The sequence below is a fragment of the Bubalus kerabau genome, chromosome 9 (genome assembly GCF_029407905.1).
Source record: "Bubalus kerabau isolate K-KA32 ecotype Philippines breed swamp buffalo chromosome 9, PCC_UOA_SB_1v2, whole genome shotgun sequence".
NCBI classification, from domain to species: Eukaryota; Metazoa; Chordata; class Mammalia; order Artiodactyla; family Bovidae; genus Bubalus; species Bubalus kerabau.
Genome location: NC_073632.1, coordinates 92,732,415 through 92,757,675, shown reverse-complemented (window position 1 = coordinate 92,757,675; position 25,261 = coordinate 92,732,415). Strand labels below are relative to the sequence as shown.

Genomic DNA, 25,261 nt, shown 5'->3' with positions numbered 1-25,261 from the left:
CTGATTAGAAATTGTATTGGTGAAGGGTTTTTCATTTGTTGAGCCAATGTTTACTGCTAAGTCTCCACATGCCCTGCCCTTATACACATTAATGAATATATAGAAGAAATAAGTATTAACCTTTGATATAAATCATGTTAGACCTTAGGCCAAGTAAATTATTTCCTTAACTAAAACCCACTACACCCTCACCCTATAGGAATGTAGTTTTATTTGAGTGACATCTGTTTTAAGAATAATCACCCCTGGAGAAATAAGTGTCGACTGACCGCTGTCACAAGGAGAGGGTCATAAATTGTCAGCAGGCCCCCCTGGCCAGAAGATGATGTAACATCCCTAAGACCTCTGTATACATTTGTATGAAGCACCTGACTTTGATAAAATTCAGGACTGCTGTCCCCGCATGACTTTTGTATAACATCTCAGTGTATAAAAACAGACTCTGGAAAATAAAGAATTGGGATCAGTTCCTCGAAAGACTGGTCTCCCCATGTCTCTCTCTCTCTCAAACTCTGGCTGAGTTTCCATCTGGAGCGCAGAACCCACCAAGCTTACTAATTTTGCCTGGACTTCTAAGATCCGACTGGGGAGGCCTCAGTGTCTCCTCTCCTTTGGGAGAACGGAAGGACGCCTGCGGCCTACGTAAGTGGTGCAAACTTCTTGTCTTGAAGTTTTATTGGTCTCCCGCGTAAACCAAGCTACTCAGCCTCTTTTCTCCACTGAATTTTCCTACTGAGCTATCCTCATTCTATTACTCTTTAGATCTCTAATTAATATTTAAATAGTCGCCGACGCCGTCTCCCCTTCGAATACCCTGGATCAGCCGGGGCTGGACCCTGGCAACCCTCCTCACCAGCACAGGGAAAGTCCCTGATGTTTACAAGTAGTTTTGATGGCAGAATGAACCCTAGGCAGGCTAGGAGTATTTGCTATCCTTCCTTTCAACACACTTGGAAAACCAATCTCCTAATGAGAATGAGGCTTGGTGGACAGGGAGTCCCTGGGATAGAAGAGCCCCAGCCACCACCCTCTTCTCTCTGCCCCAGTAAACAGTTGGGATTTCGAAGAAATATGAGAAAGACTGCTCTTCCTTTGGTTAGTATTTCTTACTTTACCTTCCTCTACTTTCTGATTGGGATGAATTTATGGGCACTTAACAGCTGGTTTAAGTTAGGAATCACTATTCGTTCAACAAACATTTAGTGAACATCCTTGGCATTGAAGATGTTGTGTGGGAGCTGCAGCAGAAAGTACAGGATGTACGAACCACAGGTTCTGTCTTCATGGAGCTTATTTTTAGTAAATAAATAACACGGATAACATCAACAACTAGAGTGCAGCCAGAACCTTGTGGAAATCACATTGGAAGGGCAGAAATGCTGCATAGGGGAGGGAGACCTGGAGTGGAAATTGGAGGGTAAGAGATGTGATGGGGCAGGGGTCCTGGTGGGAGTGAAGACACGAAACCAGGTGGCATGGAGGGTCTGGGGAAGAGCTTGTAACAGCTGCGCCAGGAAAGTGATGGACGGTGAAGTTGTAAAAGGACGTCAGTGCCACACGTGCGTGCATGCGTGCTCTGTTGCTTCAGGCATGTCTGACTCTTTGCGACCCTGTGGACCGTAGCCCTCCAGGCTCCTCTGTCCATGGGATTCTCCAGGCAAGAGTACTGGAGTGGGTTGCCACGCCCTTCTCCAGGGGATCTTTCCAACACAGTGATCAAACCTGCATCTCTTATGTCTCCCGCACTGGGAGGCAGGTTCTTTACCACTAGCACCTGGAACCCCAACCTTGGAGAACACTGAAAAGCAGATCTAAAAGTTTCCAAAGGTGAAATATCTTCCATAGGCAGCCCTCTAGGAAATGGTAGGGCAGGGATTTAAGCTGGTGCTTGATCAGACTCCAAAAGCATGTGTAAATGCATGTATATTAATACCTGTGTATACTGAGGCAAGGGGCTTCCCTGGGGGCTCAGTGGTAAAGAATCTGCCTGCAATGCAGGAAACTCAGGTTTGATCCTTGGGTCTTGAAGATCCCCTGGAGAAGGGAATGGCTACCTACTCCAGTATTCTTGCCTGGGAAATCCCAGGAGCCTGTGGGCTATAGTCCATGGGCCTGCAAAGAATCAGAAACAACTAGTGACTAAACAAGAACACTCTGAGGCATTAAACTGCTTAACTAAGTATTTTTGAATTAGGAGGAAACTGGCAGAATTTTCAGGAACTCTCAATGTCAGCTAGATTTATGAAGTAAAATTTTCCTTAATTTCTAAGGAAGAGGCCCACAGCCCATTGGTCTGAGCAGAGGAGGGTCTTGGGTTTTTCTCATGCAGCAGCAGCACAAGAAATGTTAAGTGAAAAACATTGCAGAGCCAACTCTTGGTTTGCTTGCACAGTTTAAAGTTCAGATTATTATCATTATTATTACTATTTTGGTGGGCATTGGGAGAGGGAAAGGAATGGAATAGTTTGCTCTCTGTAGGAGTGAGGGAGGAACAGGGAAGAAAGGGCCTCCTATCCCAGGGTCCTGTGTGCTTGTTGAGCTACTTTATGGGCATCCTGGATTCGACCCCTGATGAGAACTAGCTGGGACTGAACTCCCATTGGTAGAATTGTCTCTGATAGAAAACAAGTTCTAGGCTCCAAAATGACGTGCAAATGGACCTTGGAATGAAACCTGTTTGTAAGTGGAGGTTATAATAAGAATGATTTTGGATTCAAATAAAAATTTTATGTTTTATTTTTAAATTTTTTATTTTAATTGGAGGCTAATTACTTTACAATATTGTAGTGATTTTTGTCATACATTGACACGAATCAGCCATGGGTGGACATGTGTTCTCCATCCTGAACCCCTCTCCCACCTCCCTCCCCATCCCATACCTCTGGGTCATCCCAGTGCATCAGCCCTGAGCACCCTGTCTCATGCATTGAACCTGGCCTGGCAATCTGTTTCACATATGATAATATACATGTTTTCAATGCTGTTCTCTCAAATCATCCTACCCTTGCCTTCTCCCACAGAGTCCAAAAGACTGTTCTATACATCTGTGTCTCTTTTGCTGTCTCCCATATGGGGTTATCGCTACCATCTTTCTAAATTCCATATATATGTGCTAGTATATTGTATTGGATTCAAATAAAAATTTTAAATCTTGATGAGATATTTATAAACAAAAATTAAGTTTGGCAAGAATATTCAATAAATGAGTATGTCTGATGATGAAAAGGTGGTGACTTAACTGGGTTGAGAGTAAGGATAAATCAATGCAAATTTCTAGCTCCAAAACAAGTTAGATGAAAACCTGTCACCACCTGAAATGGCTCTCTTCCTGCTGAATGTTTTCTGATGTTCTTTATATTAGGTAAGCTTCGTTTGTCCTAATATAGTACCTCTTATATACTTCACCTTCCATGTAGCAAGTTGTGTGGTAACAAATTAATTCCTGCTGTATTCAGGTGGGGCAGTGGAAGAACACCAGTGTCAGAGAGGTGTGTTGGTTCCTTTTCTGTCTGGTCACTATTGCTGGGGGACCTTGGACAAGTCACTTGACCTTTGCAAGTCAAGTTAGCTCATCTGGATATGAAATAAGGGGACGGAGCAAGGCTTCTCATGCTCTGAAGTTTGATCCCACGTATAAAGCTAAGTTTTATAGTAAGGCTTCTCTGAGGACGATTTATTGTTCAGTGAGTGATTTTTTTTCATCTCTATATTGTCATCAGAAATAGGTCATTGTTTTTTTTTTTAATTTATTTATTTTTAATTGGGGGATTATTGCTTTACAATATTGTGTTGGTCTCTGCCATACATCAATAAGTCATTGTTGATTTTTAAAGTCTGGGTTTTGAAAAGATTTATACTGTTCAAAATTGTTTTTAAAAAGTCATTTGAATGGCAGTGGCTATTCAATAACAATTGTAATTTTCTGTTTTCTTTGTGTTTCCTTTCTGATAGGCAAATGGCCATTTATTTGATTTCCAGTGGAAAATACAAGAGGAAATGTAAGCACGAACACTGCATATTGGAATTAAGAAACACTGATGAGTATATTAATTACTATTTTTTTTAAATTTCAAAGTGAAGGCTTCTGAGGAAGAAAAATGGACTAGACTATCTCAAGAAGGGAGGAAATATTTTATACCACTACAGTATGTGTTTAGAAATAACTATGTTGTTTCTCCTTGTCAAATTTGAGCTGCCATTCATTTTTATCAAACTACTTTCCATCTTCAGAAAGAAACAAACCTTGATATTGTGAGTTTTTAAGTTTACTTTTGTGCCTTTAAAAAAAAAAAAAAGTGAACATTTTTACTTCATTCCAGGCTGGAGAGGGGAGCATAAATACACTCTTCTTACAGGGTGACCCCTCTGTTCATGTGCAAATGGATGAGAAGGTATAGGTGGTCATCTGGGACTAAGTGAAATTTCTCTTATGATGTGTTAGCTGTGTTAACTACCCACAATGAGAACCTGGATGATATATCCAGAGCAAAAGGAAAAAAAAAATACCAAAAGCATACACTTGTTAAGAGTTTAGTCATCAGAACAAGCCATTGAGACTTCCATGGAGAGAGTGAATCTAGTTTAAGGAGGCAAGATTCTGCTCCAGCACCACCTTTTGTAGGGAGAGCGCATAGCCGAGGGAATTTGTACCAGATCTGCCTTTGAACTGGGCCTAGAAGAGTGAGGTGGAAGCTTCAAAGCCTTTCTCCTTTCCATCTTTTCCTCCCACAGCCATCTCTCTCCCTCAGAAAGCTAGACTCCTGTTTGGGCAGCTCTTTCCATGGTCCCCAGTTGGTGCTGGTGTTGCAGGTTGGCCAGGAAACATTGTTTGCGCCATTTCTTAGGTGAGGACATAGACATGGAAAGATGAACTGGTGGGCCCGAGGACACATTGGTTAGTAAAGGACCTTGGATTTGAACCCAAATCACTTAAAGTCCAGGGTGAAGCTCTCTCTGCATGCCTGGTTACTTCTGAAGGAGAGTCTCAGAATACAGCCTGCACTGGTTTGCTGCACTTCCATTATTAAACTTCCAACAGAGTATTAACATCTTTTGTGACCTAGTAGTTTAGAAGCATTCAGAGACTATGAAAATCTTACATTTTTGGCCACAGGAAAAAAAAAAAAACTCATTCTAGAAAAGAGTGGGTGACGTGTCAAGATGTGTCAACCAATTGGTGCTTCTCAGAGGTTGTCCAGTGGCTGGGCTGTTTGCAGGAGACTGGCAGATGGTGAGCCTGGGCCATCAGCCATGGTGGGGCTGGAAGGGGAGGGGGGAGCAAGGAGTTCACGTTATGGGACACAAGCACGTACTTCCTTGGGCATCACAGTGAGAGGAGTGGACTGATAAGGGCAGTCTCTCCTCCAGCTCCCTGGCCTGTGGCCTGAGCCTGCTGCCTGGAAGCTTCTGCCTGAGGTTCTGGCTTGGATGGCTGGCCACATGCAGGGAGAGTCAGGGATTACTCACAGCAGCTGAGTGAGGCCCAGTGGGCCTCCTAAGTGGCTTTCTAAGCAGAGGGCTTCTAGGGTGATCCTGGCTGGCCTTGCCTGGCCGATTCCCTGTGGTTTGCAAGCCTGGATCTCCATCTCTGCCCTCTGTCTTGAGAGACTTTCTTTCAACAGACTCTTTTGGCTAAATATGGTTTCTGTTGTTTGCAGGTGATAAGCCAACTGATGCAGCCAGGAAGAAGTGGAATCAGGATTAGAATTGGGTGTGTCAGATACCCGTTGCTTATTCCTCTGTACCCAAAAAAGGGATAGGAATCTGAGTGACGGCCAAATCTTATCGTTTAAGCCTTCTTGGGAAATAGGCTTACAAGTAGGTCAGTGGTTAAATAAATCAATAAGTGATCATACACATATATCAATGCACACACATATACACATACATGTTCACATACACGTTTTAATTGATTGGCAAGTTTTCATGAACTGTTGTTGAAGCTCTATGAGGCTGACGTTTCTAGGGGAGGGGAGCAGACATAACATTCACTGGGTGGCTGTGAGCACAGGAGGTAATGGGTGGGCACAGAAGTGATGTATTGGTTGAGAATAGATTTGGGAGTCAGACAGATTTTATTTCAAGCCTACAGCTATTTTTAAATAAACCTTTGTGTCTTTGGACAAATTATATACTTTCTTTGGACCTCAGTTTCCTTATCTGTAAAATGGGGATAATTATACTCATTTCACAGAGATGCAAAGCAGTCCAGATAAGGCACCTAGCACAGAACTTGGCACAGAGTGATGGATGGATGGGAGTTATTATTTCCATTTAAATATATCGCCTAGTTTAGTTCTCACAGCGCTACTGAATTTGTCCTTTCTTGAATAAGTTTAGGATTCCTGCTTGTTGGCATATCCTCTTATCCTCTTTTAGAAGGGGACGGTGGGAGTGGGCGAGGAGAGGGTGAGACAGAAGCCATAAGGTGAGGAGGAAGCCATAAGAAGCCACAGCTCTGAGCATCCTCTCTGAGCTCCTGGTCCTGGGGATGCTGCTTGTCTTGGGGATGCTGCTTGTCTTGGAAATCCTGCTTGTCTCATGCAGTGGGAACCACGGGCAGGTTCTGAGTGACACCAGTCCAGGGCAGCCCACTTCACCAGCAAAGTGATTATGGCAACCAAATCCACTTAGAAAACAAGTCAATCAAAGCATATTCACTAATGAAGACCTAACAGTAACCACGATGTATTCTATCACAGGAGGTCATATGCATGAAAAATCTTTGGCCGTCTGTTTAGCAAATAACATGTTCTAAAGAAATGTTGGGTTTTCTTGGTGGCTCAGCAACAAAGACTCTGCCTGGCAATGCAGGATGCAACCTGCATCAACCCAGGATGATTCCTGGGTTAGGAACTTCCCCTGGAAATGGAAATGGCAACCCAGTCCAGTATTCTTGCCTGGAGAATTCCATGGATAGAGCCTGGTAGGCTACAGTGCATGGGGTTGCAAAGAGTTGGATATGACTGAGTTAGACACAGTCTAACTCTTCTTTCTCTTTTTCTTAGACGTGGTCTCTTGATGGCTTGTAAAAAATGTGGTCAGAATTAGCTTATATAATTCTCACTACAATTTTAAGAGAAATACGTTATTTTTCATCTCTGCTTTCCAGAGATGGAAATCTGGAATTGGAAAGAATTCCTTCTGGATTGTGCACTGTGGCAACAACAAACAGGAGATCAAACCCGAATCCTTTGCCATCAACTTTATATTCATTTGTGTACTGTCTACCATGTGCCTGGAGCTGGGCTGGGCACCAGGGGTCTGTGTCTTGGCTGTGGGCCCCGCCTGCAAGGAGCTCACACTGCTCAGGAAGAGTCTTTCCTTTGGGCTATCCTGTCCAAGACCACACAGTTTTTTCCTGGCTCTAATTAGTGACCCATTCATATCCCAAGACTAGAGGATGAATGGCTACATTCAGGTTTCCAGTTGATGGCAATTTTCTTTGGAAATTCACCAGTTTGGGGTCTCCATTTCAATCTGCCCACACACTTCACTGTTAAATTGTCAAAAATGATGTGGAATGTGGAAATATTTCTTACAAGGTCCCAAAGGGGTGTTTCAGGAGCCAGTGACACCCTGACTCTCTACAGTCTGGGGAACAGGCAGGGAGATGCCCCCAAAGCCCATTGCAAGCCAATCGTTGTGTTGTTTTTTGATTTGAGTTTGTTTTATTATTATTTTATTTAAAAAATTTTAATTGAAGTATAGTTGATCTGCAATGTCCTGTGAGTTTCAGGTGTACAGCAAAGTGATTCAGTCATGTATCTATTACATAGGTCATTACATTGTAGGGTATTACACGATACTGAATACAGTCTGCCATGCTAGACAGGAAGTTTCTCTTACTCCAGAAGTGAGACTGCTGGATCATATGGTAGTTCTATTTTTGGTTTTTAAAGGGGCTTCCATACTGTTCTTCATAATGGTTGTACCAATTTACACACCTACCAGCAGTATAAGAGGGTTCCCTTTTCTGCACACCCTCTCTAGCATTTATTATTTGTTGACATTTTGATGACGGCCATTCTGACTGTTGGGAGATTCCAGGCAATGAAATGAAAACAGGAAGATAAGCAGGACAGTCATGGGCAGGGAGAAGAGAATTTAGGGTGTTGTACAAATGCCCTGACCTCTTCACCAACGCAATGACTCCCTGGCCACTGGCGACCTCTCATGGTCCACATTCCACATTCCTCATGGAGACCTCCTGTTTTAACCACAAGGGTCCATTTCTTGCTTCTGGGCCTCCTTTCCGTTAGTGTTTTTACACACCATTTTGTCTCATTGGCCACAGTTGTCCTCTCCTTAGGCTGTTCACAAGTCCTTATCATTCTTCCAATGATATCCAAAGCCGACACTTGCTTGAATTTCCACACTTCAAAAAATGACTGTTCAGAAACAGACTTACAGACATTGAGAACAAACTTACAGTTATTGGAGAGGAAATGCGGTGATGGGGAGGGATAAATCAGGTTTTTAACCCAGCACATGAAACCACTTCTTATTAGTTTACTCCATTGTAGTTTCTACCTTTCTTTAGACTATAACTTTCAAATGAGGATCTCAAGTCTTTCCATGTGAAACTATTTCACAGACTAGTGCAAAAAAAAAAAAAAAAAGAAGAGAAATAAGACTAGAATAATCTCCTGGGTATTACAGCATTCCAGATTCTCAGCTAAAAAGCTAAAGTTAATTGTTCCTCTCTGAGTAGTTATATAGTGATCATGAAATAGACTTAAGAATTTGATTACTTAATTCAGACCATCATATCACTTGATTTGGCATCGCTGGATTGCTGCCGCTGACTTATACATTTCACTTGTAATTTAATTGACCATGTAGGCAGTCTTATTGAAATTAAACAGAGTACTAAATATAATGCATAGTACAGAATATAAAGTGTTATGGAATTAATAATAAGCTTTCAGGAGCCAGTCAAGTTTTCAGAACTGTCAGAACTATAAAAGACTTCAAATCGAATATTAGTCCATTTAAAATAAAGGACAATTTTATGTTTTATATTTAATGAGAAATTTCCACAGAAATAGCAGCTACTGAACATTCACAACAGAAATACAGAGTTATTAAACATTAGATGAAATAAAAATATATAAAAATATATGTGCATGTGGGTATATCTGAAAGCTTATGCATATGTGTAAATATGTTGTATGTGACAAAGCTTTTGAGTTTTGGAGTTTAGCAACAAATATTAATTAGCACCTTGTACTTGACAGGTATTATGCCAGATATTAGAGGAGTTACAGAAATGGATAAAACAGTCTTTTCTCCAGGATCCCATAATCTAGAGAGGAGATGGATGCGTGAACAAATAGCTGGACCACATTGTGATAAGAACCCAACTAGTAGTATGAGGAATGGTTATTGTAGCAGAGAGGAGAGAGCAATTCATTGTTCCTGGGGCATGGAAAGCTTCCAGTGGAAAATGACATTGTGGTTTAGCCATAAAGGATTGGTGGGGTTTTTCCAAGGTAAGAAAGAAATGAAGGGTATTCCAAGCATGAACAAGAGCATGGAAAATTAACAGCATGGGTTGTAAGGGCAGGAGGAAATGGCAGGAAATGTGTTTGGAATGGTATATGGTACCAGAATCATGGAACACAGAAGGTAGACTGTTAAGGAGCCATGCTGACAATGAAAGCTTTGGACTTCATAGTCGGTCACCAGAGGAGTTTGAGAAATTTAAAAAGAGAACAGCTTTACTGCAGCTGGGATAGAATATACCAGAGGAAGAGGAGGTTGAAAAAGGAAGAGTAGATAGGAATAGAATCAGTAAGATGCTGAAGTAGAGGCAATCACTGAGCAGGAAAGAAAGAGGATAAATTTGGAAATCATTTGTGAGGTTAAAAAGGAAGCACTGGTGACGGATTAGATGTTGAGGTAGGGAGAAGAATAGGTGCTTAATAAGTATTTCTGGTGTGATAGTGTGGTGATGTTTTAAATGATGCATTCCCTCACCCCACATACAAAATTCCTGTTGCCTCTCACTCAGGTGGCAAAGGCATGTTACCATATGTGTCCTCAAGTTACTGTTAGTACTGAAGAAACAGAAAGATTAATGGCAGTGTCTCTGGATGTAACTCCAGGGAAGGGTTCTATCTTTTCCATATCAAATATGGTTCACTTTTCCATATCAAATATGTAGATCAGAATCTAACACATCCTGGTGTCCAATAAATATGTGTTGAATTAAAAAGAAAGCCAATATTTTGAATGTCAAAATGGAATTTGGGAGCTCATGGTATAGACAACAGCTTTTAGGCAAAAAAAAAAAAAAAAAGCGGGGAGAGGGGGTTTGAGTAAATGGTTACTTGGATTTCCGTGTCAAGGGCTGAGGTCCTGGCTTAAGCAGGAAGCAGACTATGATTTTCTCCTGTCTGTCCAGATTAGACAAGAATCTTAGACGTTGGGATGGGGAGAGAAGGCAGAGCTCTGAGCCTGACACCCTTCAGGGATTAGCTCCAAGGAGGACAGAGGAAAGATGGAATTGGCTGAAAAGTTTGAGGGTCTAAGAGGAAGGAGAACTGAGACCCCATTTCCCTTTGGAATTCAGAGGAGTGCTCCACACCATGCTGGCCTGACAGCTGAGATTCTGGGATGGCACCCCCAGGCAGAGAGACTGGGAGAGCTCCCCCTAGGATCCAGCAACCAGAGTGATATAGGACAGCATCTTACCTGAGGCTCAGGAGGAGAGAGGCGAGCTTAGATCATTCTTCTTCAGGTACATCTGGGAGCCAGCATCTAAGGGGAGAGAGGGAGGAAACATAAGAAGGTTTTAGCATCTGAAAGTCTTCACAGAGCAAGCAGCTATGAAAAATTCTAAAGGCGAAAGGCTTTGAGAAGAGTTTTGGTGTTATGAGTTGGGTTCCTCTTAGCATCTTCTGAGAAAGTTGAATTAAGTGTTGGATTCTTCTAAAATTATTTTTTATCTGTCATGTTGTGCTTTCTGGAACACCACCTTGCCTGAGACAAAGCCTTGGGAGTTCTTGCTTCAGTAGGTTCACGAGAACAAGATCTATGCATAGGAAGACACTGAAGAGAGAAATTATTAGAAGTTCTTTCCTGTACCCCCAGGTGATAGTCTAGAATTGTATATAAATGGAAGGAGTAAATGGTAAACTTTTGAAAGCTTATTACTGTATTTCATCAATTCTTAGATCCTTTTTCACGTAGCTCACATCTTGGAAATCCGGATAGGTTATGCAAATGTAATTATTAGCATTGTTGTTAGTGGTACAAATACTGGTGCCTAATTTTCAGTGGCAGCTTAGTTTAATGCAATACTATGAGCATCAGATACTGTCCTGAGCACTTGTATTAGTAATCACTACCATCATACAGACAAGGAAACTGAGGCATGGGTAAGGTTCATACCTTGCTAAAAGCCGTGTGTATCATGCAGAAGGGATTCAAAACAGCTTCTTTCAGAGCGCATGCTTATCTGTACACTATGTCTCTACAGCTACAGAGGGTGCCCCAACAGCTAGGTTTCTCTGCTGTTACCTTACACATTATCACATGGAGTCATTAACACAATCATAAATTGGTGCTGTTTCATTCCTATTTAATATCTGAGGAAAGTGTTTAAAAAAGGTTAAGTAACATAAGGTCATATTGTTCGTAAGCAGCAAAAAAGGACTTGGACCTTGACCTGATCCGGTCTCTCTTTTACCAGCTACAAGGAAACAAAGACTTTGAAAGGTAATCTGCACAATAAAGGGACAGGAAAGCAACCTCCTAAGTTCAGACAATTTTTATTTATAGAGATATTTTATAAATGCTCTGTGAAAATATATGTTAAATCTGCTATGACTGAACCCTCCAAAGAATGTATTCTCTATACCAGAAACAAAATAACGTTTATAAATTTGTATTTATTACAAAAAAGTGCCAGGCACTGGGATACTGGCTGTTTTATTTTAAAGGCAACTACATCTGAATTTTAATCCGGTCCTATATCTGGATGATAGTTGGCCATAAACGCATCCTGGTTTGGCTTTCTGGAGTCTCACACTGCAAACACGAAATTCGGTTGAACTAAAGGGGCTTATTAAATTCAAACATGATTAACTTCATTGATTCCCCATTAGGTGCTGTGGTGAAGACAATGTGTCACTTTGCTTTCATCCTGATTGTAGCGGTTTTACTATTACCTGACTTGCTGATCCTGGTACCAGGCTGCTACTTGCTCTGTCCTAGTCACTTGTATTTCTGATTCACAGATCTTCTAAGGGACTGATATTTTTAAGGTCACAAAGCCTTGTGTTTGTGTGGTAATTTTGTTTTCTAACCATTTTCAGGGATTATTTTATTTCTACAAGTACTCTGTGAGGTAGGTAAGGCTAGTATTTGCATCCTAGTTTTACACATAAGGAAACAGGCAAATAGACGTCAAGGGACTTGGAAAGGTCACTGGCATAGTACTAAACTTAGGAACGGAAGACTGGCTTTCATACTCACGTCAACCTGCACTTCTGAAAGGAGCTACATATAAGGCCCATTTTTAATAAACTTGGTATTAAATACAACTTGCCTAATATTTAACCAATAACCACTTCTTGAGTTTTCATGATTGATCAGGAGGGATAAAATTTTCCAGTAGGCTAACCATTAGAAGGGTGTCCCTGGTAGCTCAGCCAGTAAAGAATCCACCTGCAACGCAAGAGACCCCAGTTAGATTCCTGGGTTGGGAAGATCCCCTGGAGAAGGGACAGGCTACCCACTCCAGTATTCTTGGGCTTCCCTGGTGGTTCAGATGGTAAAGAATCCTCTTGTGATGCAGGAGACTTGGGTTCGATCCCTGGGTTGGGAAGATCCCCTGGAAAAGGGAACAGCTACCCACTTCAGTATTCTTGCCTGGAGAATTCCATGGACAGAGGAGCCTGGCGGGCTACAGTCCATGGGGTCTCAAAGAGTAGGACTTGACAGATTCTCACTCCACGAACTGTTAGAAAAGTTATATAATAGAACCTTATAAATGGATTCACTGCTCATCTTACCAAGGGGAGTTTTTGTTCAGAGAACCATATCAGGTATTAAGATTTGTGAGCTTCAGCCACAAATTTACCTGGCTTGCTCACCCACTCTGACTAGTTCAAAAGCACAGATTAAATGTAAAAGAGGAAGCAAACTTATAAGAGAAATTAATGCAAAGACACTAAGATCTAAACTAGCATTTAAATTGGAGAAGGCCATGGCACCCCACTCCAGTACTTTTGCCTAGAAAATCCAGGGATGGAGGAGCCTGGTAGGCTGCAGTCCATGGGGTCGCTAAGAGTTGGACACGACTGAGCGACTTCACTTTCACTTTTCACTTTCATGCTTTGGAGAAGGAAATGGCAACCCACTCCAGTGTTCTTGCCTGGAGAATCCCAGGGATGGGGAAGCCTGGTGGGCTGCCGTCTATGGGGTCACACAGAGTCGGACATGACTGAAGCGACTTAGCAGCAGCAGCAGCATTTAAATAGCTGGACTTCTTCTCTATGCTTTCTTATATACACCATGGCAGAGCCATTTATGAACACATTTTTGACAGCCCCTCGGAATGTGTCTGACTACTGGTCTTATTCTCTGGGCCAGTGATTCTTGTGAGTGTGGGAGTGAGTGCTATTTAGAAGGAGAAGAGGGCCAGAAAGAGGGACTACCCTATTTGGAGTGTTTTGGAAATTTGTGGGGCCTTTTGTTGTTGCTGTTCTGGTAGTGTTTAACCTTAAGATTTACATATTGAAAAACAACTTTTAAATTATAAATTGCATTCATTTCATACCTCTGTAGTATATTAGGCTATTTTATTAATTAAAAAGATTTATTGGAGTACAGTTGATTTACAGTGTTGTATTATGTCAATTTAAAAAATTTACATATATAGGCAAGTATATCATCTACAGTCGATGCATTGGAAAAGACTCTGATGCTAATAAAGATTGAGAGCAAAAGGAGAAAAGGGTGGCAGAGGACGAGATGGTTGAATGGCATCACTGACTCAATGGACATGAGCTTGGTTGAATGGCATCACTGACTCAATGGACATGAACTTGGGCAAGCTCCAGGAGGTAGTGAGGGACAGGGAGGCCTGGCCTGCTGCAATCCATGGGATCACAGAGTCAGACACAACTTAGTGACTGAATGATAACAATTATCTATGAATTTCATTAGAGAGTATAGTAAATGAAACATCCGAAATATCTGTGATGTAAATGGGAAACTGGTTCTGTGGTGAGCAAGTCAGCAGTATCAGTATCACTTGGGAACTTGTTGAAAATTGAATTCTTATTACTCCAGACTTACTGAACAAGACATTCTGGGGATGTGGCCCAGCAGTCTGTGTTTTATCAAGGTTTCCAGGAGATACTGATGCCCAAGTTTGAGCACAGCTGATTGGACTAATGGTACCTGCAGTCACATTATTGTTAAAGGAACACAGAGGTTACTACCTTTTCTAACTGCAGTCTTCTGGCTTTTACACCTATGCAAAGCCAATGCTTTCTTGGTCAATCATTCTAGCGAAGAGGGCAGGGCTGGACCTGAGGGCTGTCAGCACGGTGCTTTCTGTCACCTCACACCTCTCTAGCGCTTATGCTTCAAAAATTTCTGCCTCAGCACAGGTCTTCTGTGAACTAAATTGTTTTTATCTGTTGAGATTTTGCATGTCTGGAGATAACCATAAGGAGTAGGGACGGCATTATTGCTTATGAAAATTATTTACAAATTCACCCAATACTGAGTGTGGGGGACCTTGAGAAATATAAGGAATTATATTGCATTGGCCAAAAAGTTCCTTTGGGTTTTTCCATACTATCTTACGAAATTTTTGGCCAACCCAACAGTATTTTGGACCCAAATTGGCAAAGAAATGTGCTTGGTTAAAACAAACATTAATAAAGAGTAAAGAGATTTGGGGTGAGGGACACTGGAAAGAGAGAGATAGGGAAGAGAAATAGAGAAAAAGGGAGGGAGGAAGGAAGGGGGAGAGAAATATTCAGAGATAAATTCAACCAGGAAGATGCACAAAGGTTCTATTTGGGAGCAGACACACACTCACACACACACGCGCGCGCTCCCATGCTCACTGTGGGATAGTCACACTGCTGGTTAACAGTCCCTTAGGATACCCGTTGAGAGCTGTACTTGGTCTTCCATGGATGACAAATAGGCAACAGACAAGTTAACTACTTGAGTTTGATGTTTAAATGAAGCTCTCAGACTTCTATACTGTAACAACATAGTCTGTATTCTCTGAAAATGCTTTTATGAATCGTGGACCTTACTTTTATGCTGTTTTTAACAGTGATAAAAAACTACGAGGTTTTGTTTTTAAAACAGTATACAATGAGACAATGTGACCAAAATTAAAGGTCAGAATATTTTCGTAAGTTTTGAGTGAATATATATATATAGATAGATGTTAATTAAAATTTGAAAAAGTATGACGACTGAGAGGTTTTTTCTTCTTTAAAGGATACCATTTGTACAAAAACTAAAAAAAAGTATTATTACACCAGCAGTCATATTATCTTTTAAAATAATGGAAGAAAATCAGAATCATCTTATATAGGCCTATGAAGACTGACAATGACAAGAATATTTCTATCTAAAACAGTGAAAAGCACTGTACCATTTAAGCAGGGCACACCCTAAATTAAAGTTCTTTAAAAAGCCATGAACAGAGACATGAAGATAGTCTCTTTACTTTTCAAAATTTTATCACTTTACGCCTATATTTTCTGGAAAAAATACTATTTCTTTTGATTACATAGAGGATCACTACCAAATGATCTACATCACTTTATAATAACTTAGATATTTCGTCTGTTCCATATCTAATAATTTTCTGGATGAAAAGTATCAATCGTAAAAATTAACCTTTGCAAAGTCTGCACCTTTCCATGGTTACGCCATACTGAAAACTCTTAAAGGCTCAGACAGTAAGATGAGACATGACTGCCACCATGTGGGCAATAAGATGATACAGATTTCAAAATCAAATAAACCTTCAATTTAATAAGAGAATGACCATATTCTTTATTCTGAAAATGCAATGGAAACAATGATAAGAATGGTCAGTCCTCTGTGAGCTCCATGTTCTATATCCATTGATATGATGTTCATTTTTGGTACAAGTAGGTGGGACACTGGCAAAATTAACTAGCAAAATGCCATTTACGGAAATTATCTAGTCTCATTACCTCGTGTGTTCCACAGGCCCACAGCATGTTATTACTTGGGAGCCTGTTGGAGATGCAGTCATGCCCCACCTTAGAAACTTGGAATCCAAATCTGCATTTTGACAAGATGCCGAGGATTGTCCTACATGCTCAAGGTCAAGATGCTTTCATCTGCAGCTGGACCCTCGCCCTTACCTGTACTTCCCACCCAATGAAGGGGCAGGTAACATTCACCAAAAATTTCAGATAGTTAAGAAAAGTATTGCTTGTCTTACTTGAATTATCTGATTAACTTGACTTTTCCTTTGCAGATGTAGAAATCTACTTCATTATTTGCTGAGGTTAAACTACTGGATTAATTCCACAATTTAAAGAAAAAATTAAAACAAATTTTTCAGAAAAAAAGGGCTTATTTAGTTTTCAGAGATTAGAGTATTTTATTTTGCCCAATCAGAGCCCTTCAGCATAAAGAGACATTCATATACATATATATGAACATTTTCCATAAACATTAATTTATAATACATTTTTTAAAATACCAGCTTAACGGTATTTATTTACAAAAATATTTCATTACCTACTTTTAAACCTTTTGCTGTGATGACAGTTTGTAAAGTACAGGAATGCAAAATAACTACAAAGTTTAACACATTTTTCCGTGTTTGCAATAGTGCTTTTTTTTTTTAAATGAAACAGTACACAGAGATGGGTTTTTTAATCATATTGAAAATGCATATTCCAGTAATCACCTTTGAGATAGTTACTGGACTGAGCAAGATTTAAAAAAAAAATAAGTGCAGCAACTGACAACTATCTGCATGTACATTTCAAGGTGGACACAAGCTCGAGCTCTATATCAAGCATGCTTGCCCCTGAAGTGGACAGTGTTAGCAAAACTTAATCTTGCTCTTTTTAACATTGTTTTTGGTGTTGCATTTACAATGAACCAATAGTATAACTAGAAAGCAAGATGTTTTTCCAGTTCTATCATGTTAAGCAGAGGTCACACCTAAGGATCACAGTACCATTTATTTACAAAAAACAAAAAACAAAAAATTAAAAAATTTAAAACATGATTTACCCTTTTTGCATTACTGTCTATTGGTATGTTGAATCTGTTTCCAATTCCTTACATTGTCTTCAGTGGAAGCAAAATTTAAACAACACAAAACACACTGCATAAAAAAAAAACCCCAAACTCCCAAATAAACAGGATTCCATTGTCATTAGCCTATATCCATTTTAAATGCCCAAGCCAAACAACCTACAATAAATTAATACTGATTTATTTACATCACATACACTATAAAATTTTAATTTAACCGATAAGCCTCATTGTGAAATACTGGCAAAACTGACATTCATGATTTTTCTGATGTAAAGAGTGCAATAAAAAGAGCAATTACAAATAGTCCTGGACTACTGCACTCCATTTGTAAATGAGCTGTGTCTAGTAATTTAAGACTCTATTAGAAACTGAAGAAAGCAATGTTAGAACCTTGACAACTGGGAAGTTATTAAAACCATTTAATTCAGCTGAGAAAGGTAAGTGAACGTTTTCCCTTTAATTTTGTTGTTGTTACCACCCATTTCTGTCCACAGAACCTTTTAAACTTCTGTGGTATAGTAAGATCATTAATATTCACAGGCAAAATAATTCCCATAGCACTTTACAAGAAATTGCTCAGTGATGAAAAGTATAATTAACAAAAACTGTGAACAGTATCTTCACATTCATTTTCAAATGAAAAAAAATAATTTATGGGCATAAATTTCAATTCAAGGAAACAAACACCCTGAAAGGGAAAAGAACGAAAAGAGGACACTTAAAGATAGAGAAGTGCTCTTTTTCAAAGTAAATACAGATTAAAAAGTCTAGGAATATTGATCAAGTATCAAACTGATAAGGAACAAATTCTAAAAACTACAAAATAAAAACCTTCATTGACAAAAATACATAAACTCTGTTTTCATTTTTGGAAATTTATTTTTAAAAAAGGTAGAAGAAAATATCTGGAAAACTATTTTAAATATATATATATATATTTTAAAACAATAGTTAAGGTAGGCATCCAACAGCAAGCTGCAGGTATTGAGAAAGACCTTGTAATTATTGTTGTGGGCATTTTCTCCAAAATAAAATTAATATTTGAAAATGCTCAATAGAGGGTTTCTTTTAACCATAGGAATGGTATCTTTCCTGTCATGTGTGAAGACTTCTGAATGATGTATGCTTCTTTAAAATTAATTGTATCTCGATATGAGATACCAGTATTTCTTATTATAAGCGTAAAACATAACTTTTTGTATGGATAATATACATACTTTTTAAGTACTTCGACTTAAACTTAACAAGTTCACCATTTTTAAAATTAAAGAATACATTTATAAAAATTCCATTTTAAAACTAAAAGTATATTCTCTAGCAGTATGTATAAATATAACATGTTACTGTATGATCTTAAAACAAATCTGAAAGTGTTGCAATAATTTAAGACCTAGAACACTGAAACAAACAGCATATGATGTTACTAATTTTTATCCTTGAAAACTATATAAAACCCTATTGAAGGTTTTAAAACTATGATCAGTTTAATTGTTTAAACTAGCAGCATATTCATGATTTTGTTATGTTTTATACATATGTGTCACTTGATTTGAATGGAGAAATATGAATTCAATGACAATAAAAAGTCTTCTTTACCTAAAAAAGTGCAGAAAAAATTCAAGTTTAAAGTTCAGTGCTCTTTATTTTGCAAAAACAAACAAAATCCCAAAAGTTAAAATGTAAAATAAATCTTTGCCACACAAAATTTACCTTTGGATATAGCTTTTCTAACGTCACATGAGAAAATGCCTTAAGCAAAACATATATGGAATATAGAACTCAGGGTGAAACTTTGAAGTCCATGGTGTCTTTCATGTATTTTTCCTTTCCTCAGTTGTTTTCCCACCACTCCTGTAATCAAAAACTATGTAACACTTTCAGACTTGTTTAAAACATATATCTACACAAAATAACTTCAGAGAAACCTACAATTAAAAAGTTCTAAGGAAAAGAGATATGTCTTTCTTTAAAGTTCTGTACTTAAATTGTCATCTACTACACATAATAACAGACAATTAGCAGCATTTTTTCACATCCATAAGAAAACCAAATTAAGAAGTTAGCAATAGCTCAGTTATATCTATAACCATTTTTGGAAACAGTACAATTGAAATGCAAACCAAGGGAATTAAGATGATGCAAAACTTCAAATGATGTAATATACAGAAGTTATCAGAAAGTTTCAAATAACCTTCTAAAGCAAATACATATGGATTTTGGTTTGAAAAGTGAAATGAACCAGATATGTGGTACATATATGGAAACCACTTTCTACTGACAGACTGCTAGTCAATGAATACTTCAATGATTTTAGAGTCAAGGACAAAGGCAACAAAAAATAATGTTTGAGGATATGGAGGAAGCACATAAAAATCTTTCATTTTTCTAATATTTTCTATTTTGACTTTTTTTTTGGTTTGTTTTCCTGAAATCTTGGCTTGCTGGTGACTATAACTTTTTGTGTTAGAAAAAAAATAGAGATGTTACCTCTCAAATTACAATAAATTCCCTGGGTTAGTTATTACTGCAGACTGTCTCTTATCTACAGACTGAATCAAGTATAACTCTGAGAAGCTTATTTCCTATTTTCAAAAATACTTCAAGCTTTCTAATCCTACGTGAGTTTCTAGTTTGCTGTGCATAATTTGTAGATTAATTTAAAAATGAAATAAAATAACTCGAAATATTGATTCAAGGTTTTCTTATAAAATCCACCTCAGGTAAATGTATTTACTTCTCTATTTGAAAATAATTACAAGATTGGTTCATTTTATATACAACAGGAAAAATGACAGTTGATATAAAAATTAAGTTGATATACAATTAACACAAAACAACATAGCAAATCAAATAATTGGAGCTAATATGCCCTTACACATGAATGGGGAACCAACCATTCATGTATATTACTTTACTTAGTGCTTCTCAACTTCAAACCCATTAACTACTGATTTTACTGATGACACGAAACTGTACCTTTAAAAAATGGCCTTTGAAAACTTCCTGTGACATATCATGGAACAGTGGGTTTATTAGATAATATATGATACAAATTAAGCAATTTGTAAACTGCTACATGTTCATTATAAAGCTGGCATTAACTAAACAGAAATGTTACTCATAGGTCTTCCTACAAATTCAAAAACTTTTGAAAATGACTGTATTTTAAAAATATTTCTTTTGGCTTGATCAATCATCTCTATCACATATATTCAATCCCTCCCTAATGACAAAGTAAATTTTAATGTAAACTTTCATATCCCGTAGTGCACGTCATAAAATGTAAACATAAGAACTTTCTCAATGAAAACAGTAAAGAGGAAAAACACAAAACAGACTTGTGAGAGTAACGTGTTCTATATAAACCTTTAATGATTGTATGGAATAGAAAAACAACCATCATGTTTGCTATCAATTTGTGCTCTGATTATTTCTTAATGACAAAAGAAAATGGTTTTAAACTATTTTTTTTTGTAGAAGAAAATATTTTAAATTTCATTAAGTATAATGCTTCTAGATTATTCATCCTTTGTCGCTTTCAGAACGATCGGTAATAATCTCAGATGAGCCTGCAGAATGAGCTCATCTACTTCCAGGTCTATCCCATTATCTCTTTTCTCTCTGTGTCTGCTGTTTTAGTACTAGTCACTTACTGTCCACTGATGGTCTCATTTGCTTTATACTCCAATACAGAAATAATTTAGTTAACCAAAATGCACGTATTTTCCTTTTCAGTTTTTCAAAACCTTGAAAGGACATGTACAGATTTATAGTATATTTCTACAGAAAATACTTTGTAGGTCAGACTAGACTCTTAGATAATTATTGAGAATGGATGCTTTTGAGTTTTTCCATGCGACGGCATGTGCACTAAGAGTTAATTGCCTCATCACCTGAGTGTACTGGAACTGTTAGCAAATGAAGGGTGCATTTTTTTTTTTTTAAAGGGAGCTGAACATTTTACTGAAATAATGAAACATTTTTTAAAGCAATTTTAATCAAACAGTGCAAAGGTACATTGGGTTAAACATTTTATAAAAATTCAAGCAAAATTAAAAACTTAGCCGATTTCAACATCTCCACAAATTTAACCAATAAGTATTTTGGTCAAATCCACCTTTAGCTGAATTAATGAGCACAATGACAAGAGACATTGAAGTATTCTCCTCAGCACAATGGAGGTTTTTCTCACTTTCCACACTGCACAGTCACTACATGGAAACTCCCAGAATGATGAGCAGTTCAGTCATGCTCTACACTTTTCTTTTCAATGAAAAGTGATGTATCGCCTTGTTTTGCTTTTGACAAAATATGGACTAAACACAAGTATACAATAACAAGAATCCAAGAGTAGCCCATACACAAGTCAACTATGTGTATGTTTTTATTATTTAAAGCCCACCATTCAGCTTATCTGTCTAAAGATATGGTAACAAACAGTTTGTTGTTTTTTTTTTTCACTAATGATACTGATGACCAGTCAGTTGAAGGGAGGGAAAGTCCAAGACAGCAGTTTATACTTCAGTCAATGATACAAACATAACTGTTTCAGCTTCAAGACTTCTGACTTACTGCCTCTCCCTCAAAGAGGTCAAACACTGATGAAAACAGGACAGCACGCAATCTGTTGGCATATGAAAGTTTAATACAGGAATGATCCAGGAATAGTCCCTGCCACGTCTCCTCGAATCCCTCTGTTTCTTCATTTGTAACGTGTGACCACCATGCTAATTCCCAGACTGTCAGCTCATAGCTGGCCCACACCATCTACTCCTCCTTGAGTGTGTGTGAGCACGCCTCAGTTAAAGCCACACGACTGAGGTAAGACAGGGCGTGATTGTGCTAGGAAAGAGCAGTATCCAGTGACAAACATCCCTTTCTTGTTAACTTTCTAAAGTGAAATCAATAACATAAAAAAGGAAAATTCTTTTTCCTTCTGGCTGATGTTGAACTTTAGCTGGGTTTCTGGTTATCAGAACTGGTACCACTTCTTATCTTTGTATTTCAACATCATCTAAAGGGGAGAAAATAAGAAAAAAACATGTTTAAAAAATGTTTAAGAATAACAACAGAATAATAACAGAGTAACAACATTTATAAACTGGTTTCTATAGTTTTCTAAAACATTAAAATTATTCTGAAGCATTCTACAGTTTTTAATATTCAGTATTCATACTGAACGCAAGAAATAAGAACTGTTCTGTTTCAAGGAAAAAAAGACTATAACTATGAAGAACGAGCATAGAAGGTCCTCACATTTCTTAAAAGACATGATATAAGTAAGTTTTAGCTCAGTGCATTCTTTGGTGACATAAGCTAATAACTTAAAAAATAAGTAACTTTCAGTTCTCTTAACTGAATTAAAAATAAAGCTTAAAGAACCTGGAGAAGGCAAGGCCGAGACTAGTACTGCTGCCATCTACAGTTTGCTGAGCAGCTGTCTCTGAGCCATGCACGCTCCCTGCATGGATTCACTTGATCCTCACAACAACTTTATGTGCTGGGCATTGTTAGTCTCCCTGTTTTACAAATGAAGAAACTAAGGCCTAAAGAGGTTAGCCAAGATAACACAGTGGTGAAACTGGGATTTGAACTCATGTAGTCTAATCTAAAAACCCATGATTTAACCAACTCAACATACTGTCTTTTTTATACTCTCAAATATGGCTGAGGAACATTTGGTAGAAGGGAAAAGCTAACAGCTAGGGATTGAGCTCTTGGCTAAATATTTAGACTGTAGATACATTGTGAGGCTGACTGAAATGTTATATGCCTTAGAGATCATAGTCAGGTTCATTGTTACATGAACATAAGTCTTGACTTAGATTTGAAGGCATGGTGGGCTGCCGTCTATGGGGTCGCACAGAGTCGGACACGACTGAAGTGACTTAGCAGCAGCAGCAGCCTTTTTCTGAGATGTGTGGCCCTCATACAAGGACTCATAAAAATCTCTTTGAAAACCTGGAAAAATCTCTCTTAGCTCAAGTTACCTCTTTCATACATGCTAAGCTGTCAACATTATTGAGCAAGCAAGAGATGGCTTTTGACCTAAAGTTTAAAGAAGAGCTATTACTGACAGACTGGGTACTCAAATGTAAAAACAACCTTAATATGGTGTCTTCAGGTAATAAAAGCAAAATGTCGTTGAGGGCTAGGCTAGGAACTAAATGTGAGAAGTAGCCCAGTATAAAGTATCAGGGAGTGGCAGACCTGTCAAAATGAGAAACATGTACTCCATTCCACCTGCTGCTGTTGCTAAGTCACCTCAGTCGTGTCCTACTCTGTGCGACCCCAGAGACTGCAGCCCACCAGGCTCCCCTGTCCCTAGGATTCTCTAGGCAAGAGTACTGGAGTGGGTTGCCATATCCTTCTCCAATGCATGAAAGTGAAAAGTGAAAGTGAAGTCGCTCAGTCGTGCCCGACTCTTAGCGACCCCATGGACTGCAGCCTACCAGGCTCCTCTGCCCATGGATTTTCCAGGCAAGAGTACTGGAGTGGGGTGCCATTGCCTTCCCTGCCATTCCACCTAACAGACTTCAGTTTTTCGAGGCTGTTATTCTGGCTAACAAAGTGTATTTGTAGGAGGGCCAATTAGGGCTCCCTTACTCCCTAGTCTCTGTTTCTAACCTCCACCACAGCTTCCTCGTTCATCAAGATGAATTCACTGCAAAAATGCACATTACTCCTCTGCATGAATTGGTTTACAGACACATTTAGTATCATTTCGCTGGATTAACTCTACCTAAAGAATCAAGAGATAAATTATTTTCTTTTCTAGCAGAAGTTAGTAGTACAATCTGAGGAATTTAGGAAAATTAACTTTGTTTTTATTGTATTCCCTAAGTAACTACTGCAAAGCCACTGGTTTTGTTTTAAAAAAAAGCCTGGAGGGGGAGCAGGTTCCTTCAAAATTCATAAACTTCAGTTAAGAGATCAAAGGCTACTCAGTGTCTTGTAATGGTTCCCTCTAGTGGCAAAATTTAGGAATCTGCAACCATACTGAGGATATGAGAAGAAAATTTATGTGTCAAAATACAACAGATATAAAAATACAATAATTTTCATACTTGCTTTATCTAGGCTTTTTGGCTTAGGTATCTGTTTGACAGACATACCTCGTGAGCATGTTTAGAGAATGAATCTGCACTGGATAACATAGCTGCAGTTCTTTCTTCCAGGTCGCTAAGTTTCTGCCCTCTCTCGTCCAGTGCCAGCCTGGCTCGTGCGAGTTCACCAACAACGCCAGATGCCGCTCCTTTCACGCCTTCAATGCCACCAGGGCCAGGGATGTGCTGAGCAAGACTCCTTGAAGCCTTTCCTGAGGACGATTCTCCAACTGAATGATTTGATACATGAAAGAGTAACCCAGAAAATGAAAACTTTAATTAATATAAAATTCTATCTTCTGATAGCATTAAAACACACTTGACTGAAAATATAATTGAAGTATTTTTATATATTACTTTGTAATTATTATGTATTTTATTATGATTGTTTTAACAATTAACTTTTAGATACTTTTCAAGTATATAGAAATACAACATATATTAATAAATAGTTCATTCTAGTTCATATAGTAGAACTTGAGCAAAAAAGTAACAATTATTTGTTGGAATGGATGATGGGTATACTGATACCACTTTAATAACAGTAAAAAAAATCACTCTTAAGTGTCCAAAAATTAAAGATAAATTAAAGATATTTAAATTCAAAGACACAGATTTAAATATATGTATTTGTTTTATTCACTCTGTACTTTCCTCACACTTGAAATACTATGTTTCGGCTTAGAAGAAAAATGTAGAATTTTTCAGTACTTCTTTTCAGTCTCCAAAAGTTGTATGTAACCACATTCCTTTCTTTCTATCCATTTATCTTGTTGCTTACCAAATAGATCACGTTTGTCTTCAACGGATCTCAGGAATTTATTGCTTCCTTTTTCTTTGCAACCTAGACCCTCATGACC

The 25,261-nt window shown here is 38.4% G+C and overlaps 1 protein-coding gene and 1 long non-coding RNA gene across 8 annotated transcripts in view; one reads left to right on the top strand and one right to left on the bottom strand.

Moving 5' to 3' along the window:
• Positions 1-977: 977 nt before the first annotated feature.
• Positions 978-24,609, top strand: LOC129620120 (uncharacterized). Of its 3 annotated transcripts, none has more exons than XR_008698389.1 (5): positions 978-1,095; positions 3,952-3,998; positions 5,658-5,710; positions 16,225-16,410; positions 24,474-24,609. It is a non-coding gene; the product is annotated as an uncharacterized LOC129620120 (long non-coding RNA). The 3 variants fall into 3 exon arrangements; XR_008698388.1 differs by having other exon boundaries at positions 5,658-5,821; XR_008698390.1 differs by lacking the exons at positions 978-1,095; positions 5,658-5,710 and adding an exon at positions 1,340-1,417.
• Positions 20,644-25,261, bottom strand: part of STXBP5 (syntaxin binding protein 5) — a 157,331-nt gene continuing 152,713 nt past the window's right edge. For all 5 annotated transcript variants that reach the window (XM_055535890.1, XM_055535893.1, XM_055535895.1 and 2 more), the window contains 2 exons: positions 24,411-24,631; positions 20,644-22,309 (listed from right to left, as the gene is read on the bottom strand). In XM_055535890.1, the coding sequence (XP_055391865.1) occupies positions 22,268-22,309; positions 24,411-24,631 (263 nt within the window). In that variant the 3' untranslated portion in view covers positions 20,644-22,267. The remainder of the gene's footprint in view (positions 22,310-24,410; positions 24,632-25,261) is intronic.